The 21,043-nt window shown below is 46.0% G+C and overlaps 1 protein-coding gene across 1 annotated transcript; it reads right to left on the reverse strand.

Moving 5' to 3' along the window:
* Positions 1 to 5,685: 5,685 nt before the first annotated feature.
* Positions 5,686 to 20,075, reverse strand: mmp14b (matrix metallopeptidase 14b (membrane-inserted)). Its single transcript, XM_071903666.2, has 10 exons — positions 19,470 to 20,075; positions 12,292 to 12,440; positions 11,906 to 12,028; positions 10,937 to 11,244; positions 9,833 to 9,997; positions 9,386 to 9,546; positions 9,152 to 9,290; positions 8,801 to 8,951; positions 7,841 to 7,956; positions 5,686 to 7,201 (listed from the first exon to the last, which is right to left on the reverse strand). The coding sequence occupies exons 1-10, from the start codon at positions 19,563 to 19,565 to the stop codon at positions 6,735 to 6,737; spliced, it is 1,875 nt and encodes a 624-aa protein (XP_071759767.1). The 5' UTR covers positions 19,566 to 20,075; the 3' UTR covers positions 5,686 to 6,734.
* Positions 20,076 to 21,043: the final 968 nt, after the last annotated feature.

Here is a 21,043-nt window from a genome sequence, read left to right on the forward strand (position 1 = left end):
GGTCTTGACGTTCATCCTGCAGAGCTCAGCAGTGCTCCTATGTAATTACAGCCCCATGGTCGCTGAGCAGAACATTTTTGTGCCCTGATGCAACTCGCTCTAACTGTGTGTGTGTGGCTGGACTCTGCGAGGCCCAGTGAATCCTTCACCCTGGCACTTCTCTGGCAACCCAAGAGCAATTTTCTAAGTAGAGCAACCAGGTTGGAATGAGGACGCTGGAGAAATGTTTTACTTGTGTGTTGTCTTCGATATCTAGTTCAGGTATTCTTTCAAGAGTTCATTTAGCACCCAGAAGTTACTTTCCAGAGGAGAGAAGTGTGTCTGAGCCTCTGTGTCAGTGCGTGCCAGAGAGTTGGAGCCTTTGAAGATAACAAGTTGAACTGTAGGGCAAAGTGATGATGTCTTGGGCGTATGGAAAGTTACAGATGATTGATTCTGTTGCCATGGAGGAGAGAGTGAGTGTGTGTTTCTATTCAAGCAAAAGAGGGAAGGCAGGAGAAACGACAGAAACAGACAGTAAGCCTACAATATTGTGGCAAGTTGAGTTTCCTCAAAATAAGCATCGGTCCAGCATCTGTTGGACAAAGACCTTAAAGCAGCACTAGGCAAGACTTTTATGTAAGAATGCACCGATCTTAGCCTAAATCACGAGAAGCGGCTGCAAGTGTCCCATTCCCCCTAATCGAGACACCGCAAATTGTACCCAAATTAAAGTCTGGTGTCGGGCATGGTCACTGGCGAGAAATCATCTCCGCGCACACGAAGTGATGAATCGTAATCCAAAACTGTCTCCTCAACAGCGGAGAGTGCGCGCTCTGTGCAGAGAAAGCTGGACCCCACCAACGACACCGCCTCCACCCCCACCGGCCACTAAGAAGAAGACATTTCGTTTACTGACGCCACGGTACATGGTTTCTGGGTAATGAAGTCGAGCAGAACTCTCTCCGGGACAGCTCATCGCAAAGGAAGGGCAGTCGGGTCGGAGAACTGTTCGTCCGCCCAACCCTGTGGGACGGCGGGCTCGGGTTAAAGATCCTCGAACCCAGCGAAATCTCTAGCGGTGAGGACTGACGGCAGTGTTTCTAAAGTCGCGGAGATGACTCAAAAACTGTGTTTCTACAGTTGTGGGTCTTCGAGAACCGCCATAGCGACCGCGAGGAGGAGCACGGCAGACCACCTATGCTTGGGGTAGAGCTCAGGTCAAGGCCCGTCTGCGTCTGATGAGTGGGCAGTAAAAACAAAAGGTTTCGGCCCCGTAAGCAGTCTCCCCCTCCTCCTCCTCCTCCTCCTCCTCCTCCCCCGTCCCTCTCCTCCCCTCCTCGGCGAAACCACATCGGCCTTTGTGTCCAGTGCGCTTAGGAACTCGGAGGCCTCACCGAGCTCCGCTTTCAAAGGCAAACCTCTGATGTGGCCCTTCTGAACTCGCCCCGCACGTCTCGCTGACTCTACTCTTACATTCTGACTGTCAAAGGGTTTTCCTCGCTCGGTCTGTATCCTATTTGCTCATGGTTTCCCTCACTTTTGCTCTCTCTCTCTCACACACACACACACACACACACACACGCACATACTTTCTCCCATACATTCTCCTTTATTCTTTATTGAAGGGAAGCTGGGCCGTGTCATGAAAACACTTGCGAGCAGACGCCGGGTCTTTGCGAGACGATGAAAGACAGCGATATCTGGACAGTTCCTAAGAGCTCACCAAACCTCCCTTGATATATACACACCCTTCCTCCGCCTTCCCCTCTTTCTCTTCCCCTCCTCTTCTTTGCGATGACATGTAGCGCGCGCTTATGGAAACCAGATGTGGCCGCTTGCAGATGAAGAGGCGGTGGGAGAAAGAGGGAAAAGCGAGCGTGATTGGTTGTGTGATAGTTCATTATCAGAGGGGGAGATGGATGGGTGATGGGTGGGTGAGGAGGAGGAGGGGGGGATAGGAGGGTACGGGGGTCTCACGGCTTCTCTCTTGTGGTGCGAGTGGAGACAGATATATATTTAGTCGCCAGATGAAACGTGCCCACCATCCTGACCGGGCCCCGAGCGAAGCAGGGGGGTTTCCTCGCGGATACGCCTGGGTCAGAGGGAGGGTAGCTGGGCTCGGAGCGGAGCACAGATTGGAGGGGTGGAGAGTCCTGAATCAGCATCTCCTGTCAGGGAAAGGCTTTTCCTGCTTGGCTTGGGAAACCATGCCATATGTGACAGGGGTAAAAAGCAAGCTAATGAGGTTAAAATGTTGATTGTTCCACTTCCTTGCACCTGTATTATTCTTGCCCACACAATACCTTGTTTCGGCCATTAAAAAAAAAAAGACTACTCCCACTGCACCACACCCAATTTAAAGTGCAGACATTGCGTCAAAAGTGTAGCGAAAGCAGAGTCATGCAGCTTTTTACACTGATAGCTGTATGCGGATTCAGCAGTGAGGGGGAGAGACTGGTCAGAAATCACTCGGCTAAGAAAACAAAGCGAAAGATCAGAAACCAAATGGTTGGTGAACTATATGAGGAAACAGAGGGGAAAGGGAGATTAGCACATCTAGGGCGCACACACACACACACACACACACACGCACACACACACACATATATGTATAACTGATGGGGAAAAGATATTTTTCCATGCAGTTTTCCCTGTCTAGCTAAATGGAATAATAAGATACTGGCATGAGATTTCTAAGACAAAAAGACCATTAGGTATTATCCCCTCTCTACCACTCTCTTCCACTCGCAGTGTGTGTGTGTGTGTGTGTGTGTGTGGCAGCTCAACAATTGCGCTTGCACCCAAACCCTTTTAGAGAGAGTATACTGTATATTCTACTGTGTTTTAAGTTCAGGTAAAGGTCAACAAATGTTCTATATTAGGAATAGGAATGAACACAGCAATGGGGCACAAACACAAGCCCCTTTGAGCCCAACCTGTGCATGCGATGTGTGTGTGTGTGTCTGTCTAGTGTGTGTGTGTGTGTGTGTGTGTGTGTGTGACTGCAGAGAACACAGATGGCAAGCCCTCTTTTCCTGTTTGTTGTATTAGTGCTTGGTGCAGGATGTGGCACAGCCTTCACTGATGGAAATGAAAACCATGTGTAACCCATATAGCCACATACCAGGTCCCTGCAGAACTGCCTCTTTCCATCATCCCACATCACCGTTACCAGGCAGACTGCAGCACCAACCTGCCGTTCAACGGGGAAAGTTATCGGACCCGCTCTTCGGTTCGGTCGTTGTAATTGCGATAACGTCATTGGGCTTGGCTATTATGTGGCACAATGGGTCGGAATAGGACTTCCCCCGTCCAAAAGTTTCCATTCATTAGCCTGCAGGCTACACACACAGGAAGTGTCCAGTGCAGAGAAAGACAGAGAAGTAGAAGGAATTTTCATTTGCCAATAAAGTTTGTTGAGTAGAATGAATGTAACCCAGACTGAGAGAAAAGATGGATTGAGATTAGTGGATTTGATATGAGGCACTTGGCACGGAGGATGCGATGGATGGATGCATGTGTAGATGGATGGATGGATGGATGGATGGATGGATAGATAGGAAAGAGCATATCTGCGTGATATAGGTCACCCTTCATAACAAGAAGACAGATTACAGAAAGGACTGACATAGAGCGCTGGAATCGGGACTAGAAACTATTACAAACTTTTCATTTCATTTATTTAGGTGAAGGGAGAGGGGGGGGGGGGGGGGGGTGGCTGGGAAAGGCCAAGGCATTGTGGTGAGGTCTTTGTTGGGCTTTGTGAAAAAAAGAAGTGAGTCATTTCACAGACAGTGAAGAAAAGCTCTCCAGTTACACAGAGAGAAGAGAGAGGGAGAGAGAGAGAGAGAGAGAGAGAGAGAGAGAGGAGCTGTGGGGAAGAATATGCTGAGGTTGAATTTTTTTGGTGTTTTTTTTTTTTTCGTTCTGCAGAATCAGCTGGGTAAGACAGAACACAGAAAACATCAAATAGTGACACACAACTCAATGTCTGACATATGTATGCGGGTCACGGGGATGAGACGAGCGAGAAAAACCCACTTGGACGCACATAAACACACACAAAAAAAACACTGACAAGCAAGAAAACAAACTCCAGAGACGCAAGTGATTTTTTCAGGAAAAGTTCGTCATGACCTCCATATAGTTGAGACGGCCAATTAAACCCCCTCAAGCCGACTCCCATCCCCCATCCCCGCGTCCCGCTGTGCGTCTGGCCCTCAAGATGCAGTTGGAATTCCAGATGTTGCTCATGGAATTCTGCTCCATCTCTGGCCTCCAAATGTGACTTAACCCTCCTCACTCCTCACTCCTCCTCACTCCTCCTCCTCCTCCCCCCGCCCGATCCTCGTGACTCGCTCCCCCGGCCCCAGCCCCCACAAAACACTGCAGCAAAATGGAAACAAATGGGCGCCCTAAATCATTTTAGCACAATAGGAAAATACCTCATCATTTTAATTGCGTAAAGCCCGTTGCTGTAATCATAACATATCATAGAGTCACTAACCCTGTTCCCCCCCCCCCCCCCCTCCTCTCTCTCTCTCAGTCTTCTTTATGCCCAATGCTGGTATGGCAGTCGTTCATTAAGTGGGAGTGGGGCGACGCCTTTGCTTGCTGTTTGATCACAGGTTTTTATTGGCTCATGGCGCATGGGTGTGCACACATAAACAAATGCACAAATTAAGGCATTTACAGTTGCACACGCATGCAAACACATGCACACACACACACACACAGACATGTTTGCATTACAGTACTTTTATTCAATAAGCCCTAACTCTAAACTTAACCCTCCACTACATGCCTAACATTAACCCTAAACCCAAGTCCTAATCCTGTTCTAACCTTAATCTTAACCCTTACCAAAACCTAAACCTAAGTCCTAACCCTAAACTAAGGTTAGGACCATCAAAATGTCCCCACTTTGCAGGAGTGTCCTCATCTTTCTATCCTTGTGAGGACACTTGGAAGTATGGAAATACAAGAACACACACACCTTCTCTCTCTAATCCTACAGCTGAGATATGTTTTCCTGCTGCGTGCTGCAGCGGGTTTTACACAATCGTCTTCATCCCTGTTTCTACTTAAGCCTTGGATTCAGTCCGCATTTTCCGACCCAGTTTCGGGCCTGCCAGTTTCCGAGCCCCAGTAATGCGGAGCGGTGCGGTCGGGGGAGCAAGAAACCTGGAGGTCCAGGAAGACTGGGGAAGCCCAGATGGAGAGACATGGTGATATGGTCGACATGAAAGAAGCATGAGGCAAAGGTGCAGAGTCCAGGTGAGAGTTATGGACCGTATGGAAGGAGTTATGCCCGGTCGTTTTAACTTCGTTTGAATGGTAGATCGCTAAAAATAACTGCATTCTTTAAGCTTGAAGGAAGTGAGTGATACCAGAAATAGGGGAGAGAGGGAGAGAGGGAGAGAAAGAGAGATAAAGAGAGAAAGAGAAAGAAAATGGTTTCCTGAGTGAAAATCAAAGCACAGGAGTAGTTTTGAAATTACTTTATTTTGTAAGAAAGGTAAAAAATAAGTGAAAAAAAGACACAGGCACAATCTCATTGAAAAAACTAGGATCATTATCATTATCATCATCAGCATTAGTATCATTATCATTGTTTGGAAACTACTCATAACCCCTGACTAGTGATAGAGGACACAGCACCGTGATTTGAAAACTGTAAACAAGTACAATGACAAAAAGGAGTCATTTTCAGATCTTCGATTTATTTTCATTTGAGATGGATTCATGAAAAAAAAAAAACAGTCAAGTTTCAAGAAAACAGAACCCCCGTCCCATTCACTGTCCCCAAATATAAAATTAAGGCCACTTTCAAAGCTGTATGTCACTGTCCAGCAGGACTTTTTAATGACAATGTACAAAAAAAACACATTCTATACACGGAGGACAACAACAACAATAGTAACAGTCATAATAATAATGACAACATCATTGATAATAATAATAATAATAATAATCATTAGAGACATTGATATGAAAAGGAAATGTTAAAGACACAGTCGTATTTATTGCCTGACTCTCATATGAGTGTTTCTCATGCTTCATAAGGACGTCGGCTAATGTTTTCTTTCCCTTTTATGGTTCATACTGGCTCTGACACGTTGCCTTCCTGGAACAAACACAGTGACTATGCCACTGTGGTTTTCAAATGTGTGTGTGCATGCGTCTGTGTGTGTGTGTTTACGTGAGTGTGTGTGTGTGTGTGTGCACGCTAAGAAGGGGGCAGAAAAGAACAATCAACACGCTGTTTGTATGCTTACATGAAAAGGAACATGCTAGAATGGGCGACGTGAAGATGCGGAACACTGCCGGTTCGAAGCTTAAAATTCACAAGGACACAGCGAAACACTGACCACTGACAGGACTAAAAATGAGACGTTGGAAAAAAAAAAAAAAAAAAAGAAAAAAAAAGGCTAAAACAAACAGCGATGAGCTGGCGTCAACAACCACAAGGAGAGAGAGAGAGAGAGAGAGGGAAGGAGAAGAAAAGGGAAGAGTGCAGAAATAGAGGGATGGAGCGGTGGAGAGAAAGAGCAAAAGGAATCTCTTCAATGTTTCGTTTGGCAGTGGTAGGAATATTTTAATATGGAACTCTTTCTCTCTCTCTCTCTCCTGTTTCGTCTTTCTCTTTCTCTCCTGCTCTCCTTTACATCTCAACATCTCTTTCCTCTCTCTCTCTCTCTGTCTCCCTCTCTCTCTCCCTCCCTCCCCTCCTCCTCCTCCTCCTCCTCCGTCTACACCTTGTCCAGTAGAGATCGTTGGCAGTAGAGGAGTCGGCGCGGGGTGCCGTACCGGCGGAAGAACACCAGCGCCGCCAGCGTGGCGATGACGCACACCAGCAGCAGCAGCGGCACCACCACCGCCGCCGCGCCGCCGCCGCCGCTCGCCCGGCCCTCCTCGTCCACCTCAATGATGATCACCTCCGTATCCTCCTCCTTCTCCACCTCCACCTCCTTCTCCCTCTCCCTGTCCCTCTCCCTGTCCCTGCTTCTGTCCTTGTCCTCCCGCTCCTTGTCCTTCTCCTTCTCCTTCTCCTTGTCCTTGTCGTGTCCGCCGCCGCCCCGCCCTCCGTCCGTCTTGGGGTCCTCGTTGGGGCAGCCCATCCAGTCGCGGAGGGCCGACTTGGGGTATCCCGGCTCCACGCGCATCATCTGGTTGTTGAACTTCCAGTACTTGTTGGCTTTGTAGAAGTAGGTGTACGCTGAGGAGGGAAAGAACGGACATCAGAAATTTACTTGAATAGATAGAGTGGCAGTTTGACAGTTTATTCAATCTGCAGGTTGGGAGCCAAGGAACTCAAAATCTGGATGATTACAGAGTTTTATAGTGTTGAATATTCATGATTATGTTAATACAGAGGGTTAGGTTTAGGGTTAGGTAAGAATAAAGCTACTGGTCAAAAAGTATAAGGTCATATGAAAGACTGAACCAATGATAATTATAGTTGTAGCACTTGAAGGAGATGCGTAATAAGAGGTGAGCACCTTCTTCTAGAAGACAACAAGTTATTATTTTGTCAATGTTATCTATGAGATTTGGGCATTTGCACATTCCAGGCTCAAAGTTCAGTGAGAAACACACCAGATGTTACTTTAGAGTTGAATCTTATCTTTTAATAATGGTGAAGAAGATTCAGTACTCTTGAGTTTTAGGCTCTTAAGGTGTAAATATGGGTCAAAGGTTACATATAGGAATCTTGCTTAGTATAGGTATTTTTCCATTTCTTCCTCAACAATAGAAAAAGTGAAGAAACCTAAACATGTACGATCACGCTGGGCTGTAAGAAAGAACTCTAAGCAAGAACGAAATGTACACACACACGCACACACACCACCCTTACCCTGGTCTTTGCTCATGAAGGCAGACTTGATGTTGTCCGGCACTCCCTGCCACACGCTAATAGATTTCGGATAGTCGTCATCGACGCTTCGCGATTGTTCGTTGAAGCGGTAATACCTAAGCAGAGAATGAGAGGGAGAGGGTGAAGAAGAAGAAGGGCGAAGAAGGGTGAGTTAAGTGCATGTACTTCCGCTGGCCTAAAGCACAATGTAGCACCAAGCTGAACACACAACCACAGCACCGTGTTGTTCCTCCTGCAGCGCGGCAGCTGGTGTGGTCTGGGTTCTACAGCCAGACTAGGTGGGCTGCAGGCAGACAAAAGCACCTCAGAGAGATGGGACGGAGGTGTTGTCTGGAGTTGAGCCATGTACAAACCCAGAGTCAAAGGGTTTGTTGAAGCACCAAGATGAATTGTTGTTTAATCGGCTATGATCAGGGAGGGGAAAACCACCAAAACTCAGTTTACCCACTTTTGTATACAGAATAGAGTTTAACCCCCTTTTCAGGCTGACCCATCTTTGTCATAAATTCATAGTATGCATCATAGTAAGTGGTGTCAAACTGATGCAAGTTATATGATGATCTTAATCTTGATGATGATGAGGGTCTTTCAAGGTAAAAATTATGATGTCTCTACATCAGTGATGTAGTGATGTAGGTATGGGGAAGCCAACAGCTAAGAGAAGGCTTGCTTTAAAGTTAAAAGTTCTCTTAAGGCTTGTTATCACAGTTTGACAGAGAAGCAGCTTTGTAATTCAATATCAGAGGCTGCGTTCAAGTGTTTTGTACTTATTTGGTCAAAGCTGAAGCACGTCCTTTGGTCAGAGTGGCTCGCTGACGCAAACGGATATTTCATTTGTTCATCAGCTTATAAACTTCTGCATGGCTTTGTCTTGACATGTTGATGTGATACACACACACACACACACACACACACACACACAGCAGGAATGTGACTAACTTGTTTGCTCTGAAGTAGTACGTCTGTCCAGTGGGGGTGTAGAAGAGAGCAGCGTCTATTCGGTCTTTGGGAAGCCCAGTGCCCATTTCCTTCAGATTCCGAGGGTAACCGGACTCCAGATTGGATTCTGTAAACACCCAGTATCTGTCTCCTACAGAGAGATAGAGAAGAAGAAGAAGAAGAAAGGGGGAGAGAGGGGGAGGGGTAGACAAATAGCCAGAGACAGGCAGAGAAAAACAGAGAGAGAAAAAAACAAGAGGATTATGAGTTCCTGCCTGATCGTGCCGATTGCCGTCCCGCTAAGTGGAAACAGCGTAAATGTTTTGGTGAAGATATCAAAGCCAGACTTACCTTTGAAGAAGGCAAATTTCCCGTCTTCCCTTTCAAAAGCAGCGTTGATATGTGTGGGCAGGCCCCTCCAGAAGTGACCGATCGGCATGGGGTATCCGTCCAGCACGCGGTTGTTCCGCACTCGCCAGAACCACTTATCCTGGTAGAGGAGAACGAAGAGAGGTTTTTTGATTGGTCTTCAAGTCACACAAGCCGCAGGACAATCATAAATCCGATAATCCTGACTATGTTTACCTTGAAGACAAACATTTCTCCTCTGAGGATGCCGATGGTGTCAAAGTGTCCGTCGCAGATGTTGGGGCCGAAGCGAGGCCGGTCGGGCGAGTGGGTGGGCTCGGGGCTGTGGTAAGGGGTCCGGGGCGTCACTGGAGGGGGGTCAGGGCCTGATCCAGACCCTGTGACAGTTGAGGAGGGAAATATAACCAATGAAAACAGTGGTGGATGTTAAACGGCTGGAGGAGACCCTAACCGTAGCTCTTTCTTTAACCATTAAGTGTCACCAATCGTCAATCCTGTTAGATTAGATGAAACGATGATCCCAATGGAGAAAATGGTTTATTGCAGCAGCACAGAATAGAGAGAAAACATAGAGTTTTTCACTCCTTTCACTCCAAAACGAGAATAAAACCGCTAACTAAAGGTACAGCGTCTTCACTGACCGTCATTACAATAATAACCCACCACCGTAAAGCTGCTGTATCCCTCGGCGGTCGTCGTCAGGAAGCTGGAAGTTCTCGGTGTCCATCCACTGGTAGAAGGGAGCCATGATGGCCGAGGGGTCGTTGGAGTGCTCCAGACCCAGAGCGTGGCCCAGCTCATGCACAGCCACCAGGAACACATCGTTACCTAGGACAGACCAGACCCAAACGCCACGTCAGAGCGTTTATATACAATGGGAAAGTAGAGAGGGAGACATAGGAGAGAAACCTCTGATGGGGTTTGATCCTATGCCAGTGGGGTTATAGTTTGGGTTTTAGAGGCAGGGGACCAATTTTCTATAATTTATAAGCTACAATTTTCTTTTGTCTATGGTCAGGTCATGGACAGCAACAGTCTGACAGTCAACATCTGATTGGTTGAATTAAAGTGACAATAATTTGAGTTTCTGTAGGTGTTTCTCTTTTCTTTGTCTGTTCAGCCATGGTGGCTATCACTGCTCATGCTAACACCCAGTTCTTCTTCTAGTTTATTCCAAACAAACCACTGTTGCTGCTCTCAGAAACATAAATTGCATCACTTCTTGTGTGCCAGAGGATTTTTACCCAGGAAAGACCTACCAGACAGCGGGTGTTTAGAATAGCAAATGTAAAAGTTTCATTAATTGGTTATAGGTTGAATCACTATTGTGTTAATCAATCTGCGATAGAGAGCAGCAAAACAGACATTAATTTCCATGAAAATGTAACTAACTTTAATACTTCTGTTTCCTTATTTTTAGAGTGAAACAAAAGCACACAAATAACATCCGTGAATCGAAAATAAAATGCACCGCGGGTCATATGAAGATGTTTTTGACTCACACAGCTGACACTGCAGGATTACACCAAAGTCAGGTGTCTGCTGCACTCCAGAAATAAACCACTTCTCTGTTTCTCCTGCATCTCCATACCCCGAGGACACGCACACACACATACTGACACAGGCTGGGACCTGTTGCTGCTCTTTTGTTTTGCTCACAACAGCAAAAAAACACTCCTGACTCCCCTAAACGCAAGGGAACTCCCAACAATTAACCTTTTCTCCTGTCATCGGGTTTAAAAGGAAAAAAACACATCCACTGCTTACCTAGCAGATCCCGGTTTCCGATGGTCCAGGGCTCGGCCGCGTCGAAGTGGGTGTCTCCGCCGATGCCGTTACTGGGGAAGTAGGCGTGCGCCAGGAACCCTCCCTCGCCGTCGAACGGGCTGCTGTCGCCGTGGAAACCCTCGGCGAAGAAGAGCATGATGTCGGCGAACTCCTCCACCTTGTCCCGTATGTAGCTGTAGGGGATCTCCCGGAAACGCAGCGGGGTGACACTCTCCCACACCTTGAAGGCCTTCCTGATGGCCTCGTGGGTCTCATACTCGCCCACCTTAGGGGTGTAGTTCTGTATGCTGAAGGGTGAGGAGGGGAGGGGGGGGGGGGGGCAAGGTGAGACAGGGTGAGGCACAAGAGGGTTTTTGTCAGACATGGTAGATAATGGATTGCGTGAGTGATAGAGAAGGAGGTAAACAGGATGGAAGAGGACAAAAGAGAGGCAGAAAAAGAAGGCAGGCAGTCATGAATCTAACAAAAGTCAAGGAGGGGATTCCTGAGAGATGAGTATAAATTGGGGTTTATTTTCTGCCATTAAATTGGTCCAATGTATTGTGTTTTTCCTTCATTTGCAGGAAAACTATCTCAATTCCTCATTGGTTGCTCAATAGTTTGGGTTTTCCCTCATCGGTACACTGTGCAGTCATAAATGTAATCTTTGTGCCTGGGTTTTAGCTCAGTCTTGGGTATTTGCATAGTGATAAAGGGAAGTGGAAAGGGAAATGATTTAAATGACAGTGATAAAATACAAAAACACAAAAAAACAAGAGAAAAAAAATTTGTGCTTGTGAGATAACAAAAACCAAACAAAAACCAAAGGGGTCAACATGGAGGAAAATGGTAGAAGGTACGAAGATGCAAAAAATGACACATCAAATAAATTAAAATAACTAGTAAAACAATCTCAAATAGCTTAGTTATCGTGTCGCAGCACGTTCACTCAGAGGATCACTGACTTACGAGAAAGTGATGTCTCTCTTGTTCCACTTCAGGCCCTGGATGGCGTATCGCTTCTTCCTCAGGTTGCTCTTCAGCTCGGCGCCAAACTTATCTGGCACGCCACAGCGCGGCCGCTTCATGGCCCTGCCAGACACAAGACACATTCCAGTCACAACGCAGGGAAAAAAACACACACACTAGTCTTACTCCCTCTGACCTACTGGACCCCGTTTGGAGGCTGCACATTGTTTTAAGCTGTTGCCGTTGCTTTATTCTTTTTTCCCACTGCACCATCATGGGCATCAAGAGTCAGGAGTCGGACACTTTACTCTTCTATACCTTTAACTCTAACTCTACAGAACCTGTGCTCGACACATTGCAGCAGTCAAGTGTGTTCATCTCCTTACTCGATGGTGTTGGTGTCGATGGAGCCGGTGACGGTGAGGCCGTAGAACCTCTGCATGGCGGAGATGGCGGAGGTGATGGAGTGAGGCGAGCGGAGGGCGTGGGTCCTCATGTCCCCCGGCGGCAGGTAGCCGTACTGCTGCAGCCATGACTGGAGAGCAAAGAGACAAGGTGATGGAAGAGATCAGCAATGTGACTCATGAGAAATACTGCAAAAAGAAACCAAAGAAACTCCACTTTCAGTTTGGAGACCGAGGCAAAAACAGGCTTATAAATTAGGAACAGGCATGGGAATATTTCACATCCCACCTGACTGATTTTCATTATTGAAGCAGGGAAAAGGAACTATTTTGTATGATGGAATATCAGCCACAGGGACATGTTCATCCAAAATTGCATCTCTAGGCAGCGGGATGTCTTTTCAATCAGGTGACTGCAATCAAAATACATTCCACCCTGACAGTGAAAACAAGCTCTTAAATAATGTCTTTCTGTGTTTTTGTATCTTTTGGCCCAGTAGGAGCAGCATCATCTCAAGTGCCTGGCGCCGCTCCAGACGATGACTAAAGCCCAAGCTATTCCAGCATCAGCGCTTGGCTCTCCAGCGAGTGTGTAGACCATAGCTGATTGGAGCTAAGCTCAGCCTGAAAGAGCTGGGCCAAGCTTAAGCCTGCACAGCTTCAGACAAAGACAGCTCATGTTTCGACAAAGGCTGAACGAGGAAATTCCCTTCAGTGAGTTACAGATTAACCGCAGTGTTTACACTGAAGTCATGGTGGCTACTTATCAGCGTTTTACTGGATTGTCACCAGTATCGCTATAGTCACGCCTATTGTCTACCTCGTTGAAACCAAATATTTGTCTGCAGCATGTGAGCACATATGAAGGTCAGTTCCTGTAGTGTTCCAGATTTCTGGGTCTCAGCTAAACTTGACCTTACTTTCCCCTGGAAACCCATCTAGCTGTGCTGCTGCTTTGACATCTGGACCGGCGCCAGCGGCTTCGTTCCATACCTCTCCCACACAGTTTCTCCTGTACTCTTTCCCCTCTCCGATGGGAGCCCGAAAAACAACACTGAGGCTATTGTGAGCGCGGAGAAAAAGACGAGACCGCTTTGATATTCTCCTCCATACACACCCTGAGGTGAACACGGTCACCGAGCTGGTAATGCACACCCAGGATGTGTTTTATGGCTTGGAAATACAGTTGGCTTGACGAGCTTTTGCACAAAGCCCGCCTGTCAGAAATAACTGCAACATGGACACTTTGTGCTGCCAATGAATGCTGTTTGACATTTGTTTCGGGTTGTTTTGTTTGAAAAATCCAATCCTGAGCTTAGTATGTGTGTGTGTGTGACAGGGGGAGAAGGAGAAAGATATAGGGAGTGTCCCAGGGTGAGACGCTGAGGCCTTTGGCAACCTCAGCCAGTGTCTCCAGTCGAGCGTCAGCGTCAGCCAGTAATTTCACTGGGAATTTCTTCTCCATCGCATCCAAACCTCAAAGTCAAAATCTCCCCCAGCGTCCCAGTCTCTGTCCTCCCTCCTCCCTCCTCCCCTCCTGTCTTCCCTTCTCCTCCTCCTCTCCCTCGGCTTTCTCTTGATGGAAAACCCGGAGACTTGAGGGTAAATAGTTATGAACGGCCACACCCAGAGCGCGCTGAGCGGCTCGATTATTGCTCTACACCCTATCTGCTATAGTCAGTGAATATAAATGAAGACAACAAGCGTTTAGCGGTCTCGTCTAGCTGCCAGTTGCTGTTTCAGCACTTTTCGGTGTCAAACTTTGCCATTATTAAGCTTTCCTAAGTTTTCCGCTGTAACGTACAGTACATAGTGAATGTGTGTACGGCCTTGGCCTTGCTTACATGGATTATCCCAACATGCGCCTGTATGTTTATATTTACGCATGACTATACTTGCATGGAAAGCCTTGATGCTCGTCGCAGCCTTGGCCTACAATGGGCGAGCTTAGCGGGGAGTGAATGGCAGCTTAGGAGGCCCATGAAGGTCTAATCTCTCTCTCTCTCTCTCTCTCTCTCTCTCTCTCACTCGCTCAGGGAGGCCTAGAGGTCTCCGTGTTTAGACTTCACCCCTGAATGAGCCCTTTCTGGTTCTGACTCACCCACCGGACACATAAAGGCTCACTGTTACAGCACATCCACATGAGGGGGAAAGAGAGGCGCACAGAGGAAAGGTGGAAGCAAGTTGGACCGGGGCAGCTCATCATTAAGACTCATTACGAGAGACGTGCGGCTACTGGATCCTCGAACATGTATTAGTGTGCTTTCTTCTCTTCTTCTCCTGAGAGCAAGTGAACATAAATGTCAAAACCTGTCAAAACTGGATCTCGGTGTCTCAGTCTGACATTTATTTGACAATGAACAGAAAATAGAGGCTGTGTTCTGAAAACTTTATTCTTCTCTCTCACCCCTTTACTCAGTATTTTCTCTGTCAAAGAACTGCTGTTGAGTGACACTGGACGCTTGTTTCAACTTTAAGGGTCCCGCGCCTCGTACACGGGTCCCTCAGGTGCCTTGACAAAGTCTTATTCACCAACGCACGAGGCTATTTTTGACCCCAGTAATGAGTTGAGTAACTAAAGCGGTAGCAGAAAGAGGAAACGGTCACTTTATTTATAGTGGCATAGGAGAAGACAGTCAAAGCCTAACGCAGGTTTTTGATGTGGGCCGCTCAAAGCTGCGGCATGGGCTCCTCGGAAACATTTTTTGCATTAGAGTCATTGTTGTTTCCGCTGATGAAGAACGAAACAAAGATTTTGGAGAAGCCACATCAAGGGGTTTTACAGTAAGGTAAAGGGTGCGGCTCGCTCGCCTACATGGATGTGCGGGTTTTTCAGGGGAACGGAAGATCCACAAGAATAAAACAGTGGTTGCTATGCATGTCGGGAGGCTGAGCGTTGAGTTTTTGCATAGGATGAGAGAGAGAGAGAGAGAAGGAGGGATTGCATTTCAGCAAAGAAAAAAAAAAGAGTCAGTTGTTCCGTTTGGTGAGGGCCAATGGAAAGAAACTCTGGTCGACAGTGATGGGAGTCCAACTGAGGCATACGGGGCATACAGCACACACACACACACACACACACTCATTACACATCCACTCATACTGTCCAAAGAGCTGCAGCATTATGTCAGATATCATAAAAGTAAGAAATTATTGCTCCCAGCTCACTAGCAATAACTCATTACTGGCTGCTACGCTGTGAATGTGTGAGTGAGAGCGTATGTGTGTGTGTGTGTGTGTGTGTGTGGGCGTTTTCACTGCAACTTTTTCGACTCTTTTCTCTTTGCATGGATATTGCAGGAGACTAGTGTTGTTCCTGTAGGAGGACATGTACAATAAACCCCTCGGACCCTTCTAAGCACATGTGCAGAGAGAAATGTGCGCGCTCCCCAGCTGCTGTCTATGAAAACAGCCCTCCTCTGGCCAATAACAATAAGACCCAGCGACAAGATTGGAAAAACATGCACTGCTGCCAAAGTCATTTGAGCAATAAGTCAAATCGGAACGGCAGGGCTTTGTCTCTGTTAAAAAAAAAAAAGAGAAAACACTCCCTCGAAATTTGGCTCATTTGGTTCCGTCATATGTTTTGCTTCCTTTATGAACAGGAAATGAGGTAATGACTTAGCGCATTACCTTATTTCCCGTAACACCTCCTATCTTTCCTCGTGGAGGCTGAGTTTAGGCCACCCACTGGTGATGGTAAGGATGTAGCTTTGTTTGCACTACACATCCTTCCTTCCTCTGAATAATCAGTGAGCCCACATGAGTGGACTGGTGTAAAAACCACAAATTTAAACCTATCCAAGGTCTTTTAGATCTACTTTATCCTCAAGGGGCGGGGAAAGCAGGAGGAAGGAGACATGTATTCATGCAGGGTGTGCGTGAGGACTGTGATTTACATCCTGTCCTATTGAGCAGGCTAATTGCTTCATTCTCTGACTGTCCTTTTCCCAGATTGCATCATCAGCATCGTCACAAAGCCTTCCTTTCTCAGCTTCTTTCTGCAACAGCCCCCTCTCTGTCTCCCTGCCCCGCTCTGCCATCTCCCGCTCATCTCATCTCCATTTATCTCCTTTTGGAGTGAATGACCTCAACTTGTTGCCATGTTTCCATTTCTGTGCGTTTGTGTGTGTGTGTGTGTGTGTGTGTGTGTGTGTGTCTGTGTGTAAGAGAGAGCATATGCTGGTGGGCGCAGGTGTGAGTGAGTGAGTGTGTGTGTGTGTGTGTGTGTGTGTGTGTGTGTCTGTCTGTGTGTAAGAGAGAGCATATGCATCCTGGTGGGCGCAGGTGTGAGTGAGTGAGTGTGTGTGTGTGTGTGTGTGTGTGTGTGTGTGCGTATGTGTTTGCACGTCTAAGTGAGTGAGTGTGTGTGAGTGTGCATGTGCATGGCTGTGTTTGTACATGTGTGAGTGAGTGAGTGTGTATATGTTTGTGTGCGTGTATGTTTGTATGTCTGTGTGTTTGCATGTGTGTATGAATGTGTGTGTGCTTGTGTGTGTGTGTGTGTACATGTGTATGTGAGTGAGTGAGTGTGTAAGTGAGTGAGTGTGTGTGTGTGTGTTTATGCACGTTTTATGTTTATGCATGTGTTTGCATGTTTGCGTGTGAGTGTGTGCATGCTTACGTGTGTGTGTTTATGCACCAGTGACTGTGTGTGTTGTCATCGTCAGCTGGTCGGTGAGACACCAAGGTGTTTAATGGCGAGGAGGAAATCCCCTGGCCACTTCCTGTCTCTGCCACAAACCGCAGGAAATGACACGCCCACTGTGTCCTGACAACCCCCGACTGTCCTGACAAACCCCCCACCCCCCACCCCCCTCCCACATACACACACACACACACTCTCAATTAAACTCACTGTTAATTTAAAACATAAACACTCACCCAATTGCGGAATTGAGTAGGAAAATAGTGACTTGTGGGTGTTTTGGTGTTTTTTCACAAACATCACTCGCTTGAATCACGTAAATAAAGACGCAGGATGCAACGCCATGAACAGCAGGGGAGGTGAATCACTAAATAAATACAAAAACTTATTGAACCAGCTCATGGGCCAGACCACTTAAAGTCTATCGCTGCTCTGGTGTGCTCTCTCGAAGAAACTTGATAGTCTTTTCTACTTAACTTGACAGTCTAATCTAGGTCAGTGGAGCTGACTACGTTTTTTTTCCACTGGCACAGCTGGAAATATAATTCAGAGTCCATAGGCAGGATCAAATGATTAGAGAGACGTTTGGCGCCACTATATGAGCTCCCAAACTCATTCGGGCCTGTCTCCTCTCAGACGCACACAAGCACATATTTAAAAATGTTTTAAGAAATGCAGGCACACGCACGCACACGCACACACACACACACACACACACACACACACACACACACACACACACACACAGAGTTCACTAATGATGCCATTCCTTGCAGAAGGAAGCAGGTGTGGAGGAGTATCATAGCATAGTCCCTTCCTGCAACATAAACAAAGAACTTCCTCTGATTGCTACACTGACTATGGGTTAGGAGGTTTGCTGACAGAACGGAACGGAACAGAACAGAACAGAACAGAACAGAACAGAAGATTCAGAAGAACAGATCAGAAGAGAAGAGAAGAGAAGAGAAAAGAAGAGATCAGATCAGATCAGAACCAAAAAGAACAGAACAGAAGAGATCAAAACAGATCAGAACAGAACAAATAAGAACAAATAAGAACAAATCAGAACAGAAAAGAATAACAGAAGAGGAGAGGAGAAGAGAAGAGATCAGATCAGATCAGATTAGATCAGATCAGAGCAGAACAGAACAGAACAGAATAGAACACAGAACAGAAAAGAAATGATCAGATCAGATTATTAGTCTTCAATGCAAGGAACCAGAGTGTTTTTCCACAGCTGACCGTGGCCCGAGATGCTGCAGAACCCCTCTCACATTGTAAAAACTCCCCTCCCCCAGTCCGCTGGGCCCTAACTCGGGACAGATGTCAACAATTACATCTCCGCATCCCTCCCAATAGAACTTAAACCCCCCACCTCCCCACCCCCCACCTCCCACCCCATCATCCCCACAGAAATTGCCTCTGTCTCTGCCCTGACCACAATACAAGCTGAAGCATTTCTCCTCAGTTGCCTTTCTCTCGCTCTCTCTCCTGCTTCTGCCCCCTCAGCATTTCTCAGTGTTTTCATGAGCGCTATCATCATTATGGGCTGCTTCCTCTGAACCTGGGGTCACAGAAGCCCGTCCCAAGGCCCTCTGCCAACTGCAGGCCCGCATGTGCCATGATGGAGCATACATCACAGAGATGATTATTATCTCTTATTAATTATTAATTATTCATTAATTAATTAATTATTTATTATTATTATTATTATTATCCTAATTCATCAGGCTGCATATATGTTTAACAAATCTTTAAGTTTGCTATGTGTTTTTCATGAAACAAAACCAATGTATGATTATGCATAAAAAAAAAGATCTCATATACATATACCAGTCACACACATAATTAAAATCCCTTCTATCTCTACTTGGCTCTTATTCTATTTCTTTTCCTATTACTTCTCTCTTACATGATCATTCTTCTATAAGATCACAGGAATATTGTAAGGCTCTGACCCTTGACCTCTTTACTGTTGGTTGTACTGTTGGTGATCAAAGAATTGAAGCTCATCCTACTGTTAATAAGAGCATCAGGTAAATGCTTAAAATGTATAGAAATGTAATACATGTAATAAACATTGACTTGGGATAAAGAAAGGTGCTCTCTCAGCTCTGCTTTAATTTCTCACCTCTGGCTTTATTCCTCACCTCTGGCTTTATTTCTCACCTCTGACTTAATTTCTCACCTCTGTCTTTATTTCTCACCTCTGGCTTTTAATTCTCACCTCTGACTTAATTTCTCACCTCTGGCTTTTAATTCTCACCTCTGACTTTATTCCTCACCTCTGGCTTTTAATTCTCACCTCTGACCTTATTCCTCACCTCTGGCTTTTAATTCTCACCTCTGACTTTATTTCTCACCTCTGATTTTATTCCTCACCTCTGTCTTTATTCCTCACCTCTGATTTTATTCCTCACCTCTGACTTTATTTCTCACCTCTGACTTTATTCCTCACCTCTGTCTTTATTCCTCACCTCTGTCTTTATTCCTCACCTCTGATTTTATTCCTCACCTCTGCCTTTATCTCTCGCGTCGCTCCTTGTGCGCTCAGCTCCCACGCCAGCGCCAGCAGCAGCAGTCGGACAAGCGCTTTCAGCCCAGGTGCCATCCCTTGACTCTCCAAAAAAACACCCCCAAAAAAAACCCAAAAAAAAACGGGCAGTTCCCCTTGTAACACTTAACGCACTCTTGTCTTTGCTATGTGTCAAAACATTATCTGTGGAAAAAAGATGAATTCCCCGGGAGCAAAGGAGATCTACTTGGCGCGGAGCGGGAAGAAGCGTCTCCAGAAGTTACAGCTGTGCCTCTCTGCGAGTTACAACTGGAGCTAGCTAAACGACGGCTGGCGTTCGTCCAACCTGTGCATTCTTTCCTTGTTTCGACGATTTTTAACCAGATTATCGCGCATTCATCGAGGAGGAACTTTAGCAAGGGTTCTCTGGAGTGGTACGCGTCTTTTTTGTGTCCAAACTTTGCAGCTCTACTCTTCGCTCCAGATGTTGCCACCGACTTTAGTTGTCGCGAGCCAGCCTCTTTTGTCTGTCTGTCTCTTCTCCCCGCTGTCTTCCCCTTTCCTCTCCGTCCGTCGGCTTGTTTTGGTCCCGCTCTGCTCTCCTCTCTCGCCCCGCTGCAGACGTGGTAGTTTGATATTCCCCGGAGGGAGGCCTTCGCTGGAAAATAGAGGGTTGTAAACCTCCCCCTTCTGCATTAGCCCGTCCCTTCTGACATGGGAGGGCTGGAATCAACTTGGTGACCTTGGCGCTGGACTTGGCACGGCTGCTTTTTACCCTCTGGCAGTGATGAAATGCCTTGTCGTCAAGCTCCCCCAATTGCATGAGGCTGTTATTATTATTTCGAGGCATTAAAGGTGATTATTGTAGTCTAATAGTCCAGCACTGTAAAGACAATGCAAAATGATAACCCTAGAAGGGTATTATACAAAGGATACTAGATATTATACAAATACATCAGAAAAACTTTAAAAGATGCAACTATAGGTTAAAAATGTCACTTTGTGTCACTAAAGTCACTATTGAGAATCCCAGACAAACTATAAATCAATATAGGAATATTATCTATCTATCTATCTATCTATCTATCTATCTATCTATCTATCTATCTATCTATTTATCTATCTGTAGTTTTTATTAACTTAAGTTCTCTCCATACTTATTTTCTTTAATACCCTCATCATTTACATATGGCTAAGAAATATGGTTTCACACACATTACACATCATTTACCTAATTAGGACATGTTAGTTAAGTGTGAATGAATCATTGCCATAAAATCGTTTTTTTTTTTTAAGTAGGCTGAATTAGGCCTTTAACAAATGTGTAATCATGTCCTGTTTACACTTTTTACATTGAAGGTTTCATATAGACCCCACTGTAGTAACCATGGATAACCCATAATAGGTTTATTATTTGCTGTCCTTACAATTTAATATCTTTTACTATAAACACATTTCAGAAATTCATTCTACTTATCTCTTAAACTGATTCAGATAAGAGTGATAAAAAATATCAGATTTCTTTGTTACAGTAAATCAGGAGAATTGCGCCCTCTAGAGGTCACACATACATT

This window comes from Centroberyx gerrardi, chromosome 13 (genome assembly GCF_048128805.1).
Source record: "Centroberyx gerrardi isolate f3 chromosome 13, fCenGer3.hap1.cur.20231027, whole genome shotgun sequence".
Taxonomy (NCBI): Eukaryota; Metazoa; Chordata; class Actinopteri; order Beryciformes; family Berycidae; genus Centroberyx; species Centroberyx gerrardi.

What these genes read in the sequence shown, in the direction of transcription:
- mmp14b (XM_071903666.2), bottom strand. Translation starts at nt 19,565, where the DNA reads ATGGCACCTGGGCTGAAAGCGCTTGTCCGACTGCTGCTGCTGGCGCTG. An exon ending in ATCGACACCAACACCATCGA is followed by an intron (nt 12,029 to 12,291) that starts GTAAGGAGATGA and finishes TGTGTCTGGCAG; the next exon opens with GGCCATGAAGCGGCCGCGCT. An exon ending in CTTCATGAGCAAAGACCAGG is followed by an intron (nt 7,202 to 7,840) that starts GTAAGGGTGGTG and finishes TTCCCTCCTCAG; the next exon opens with CGTACACCTACTTCTACAAA.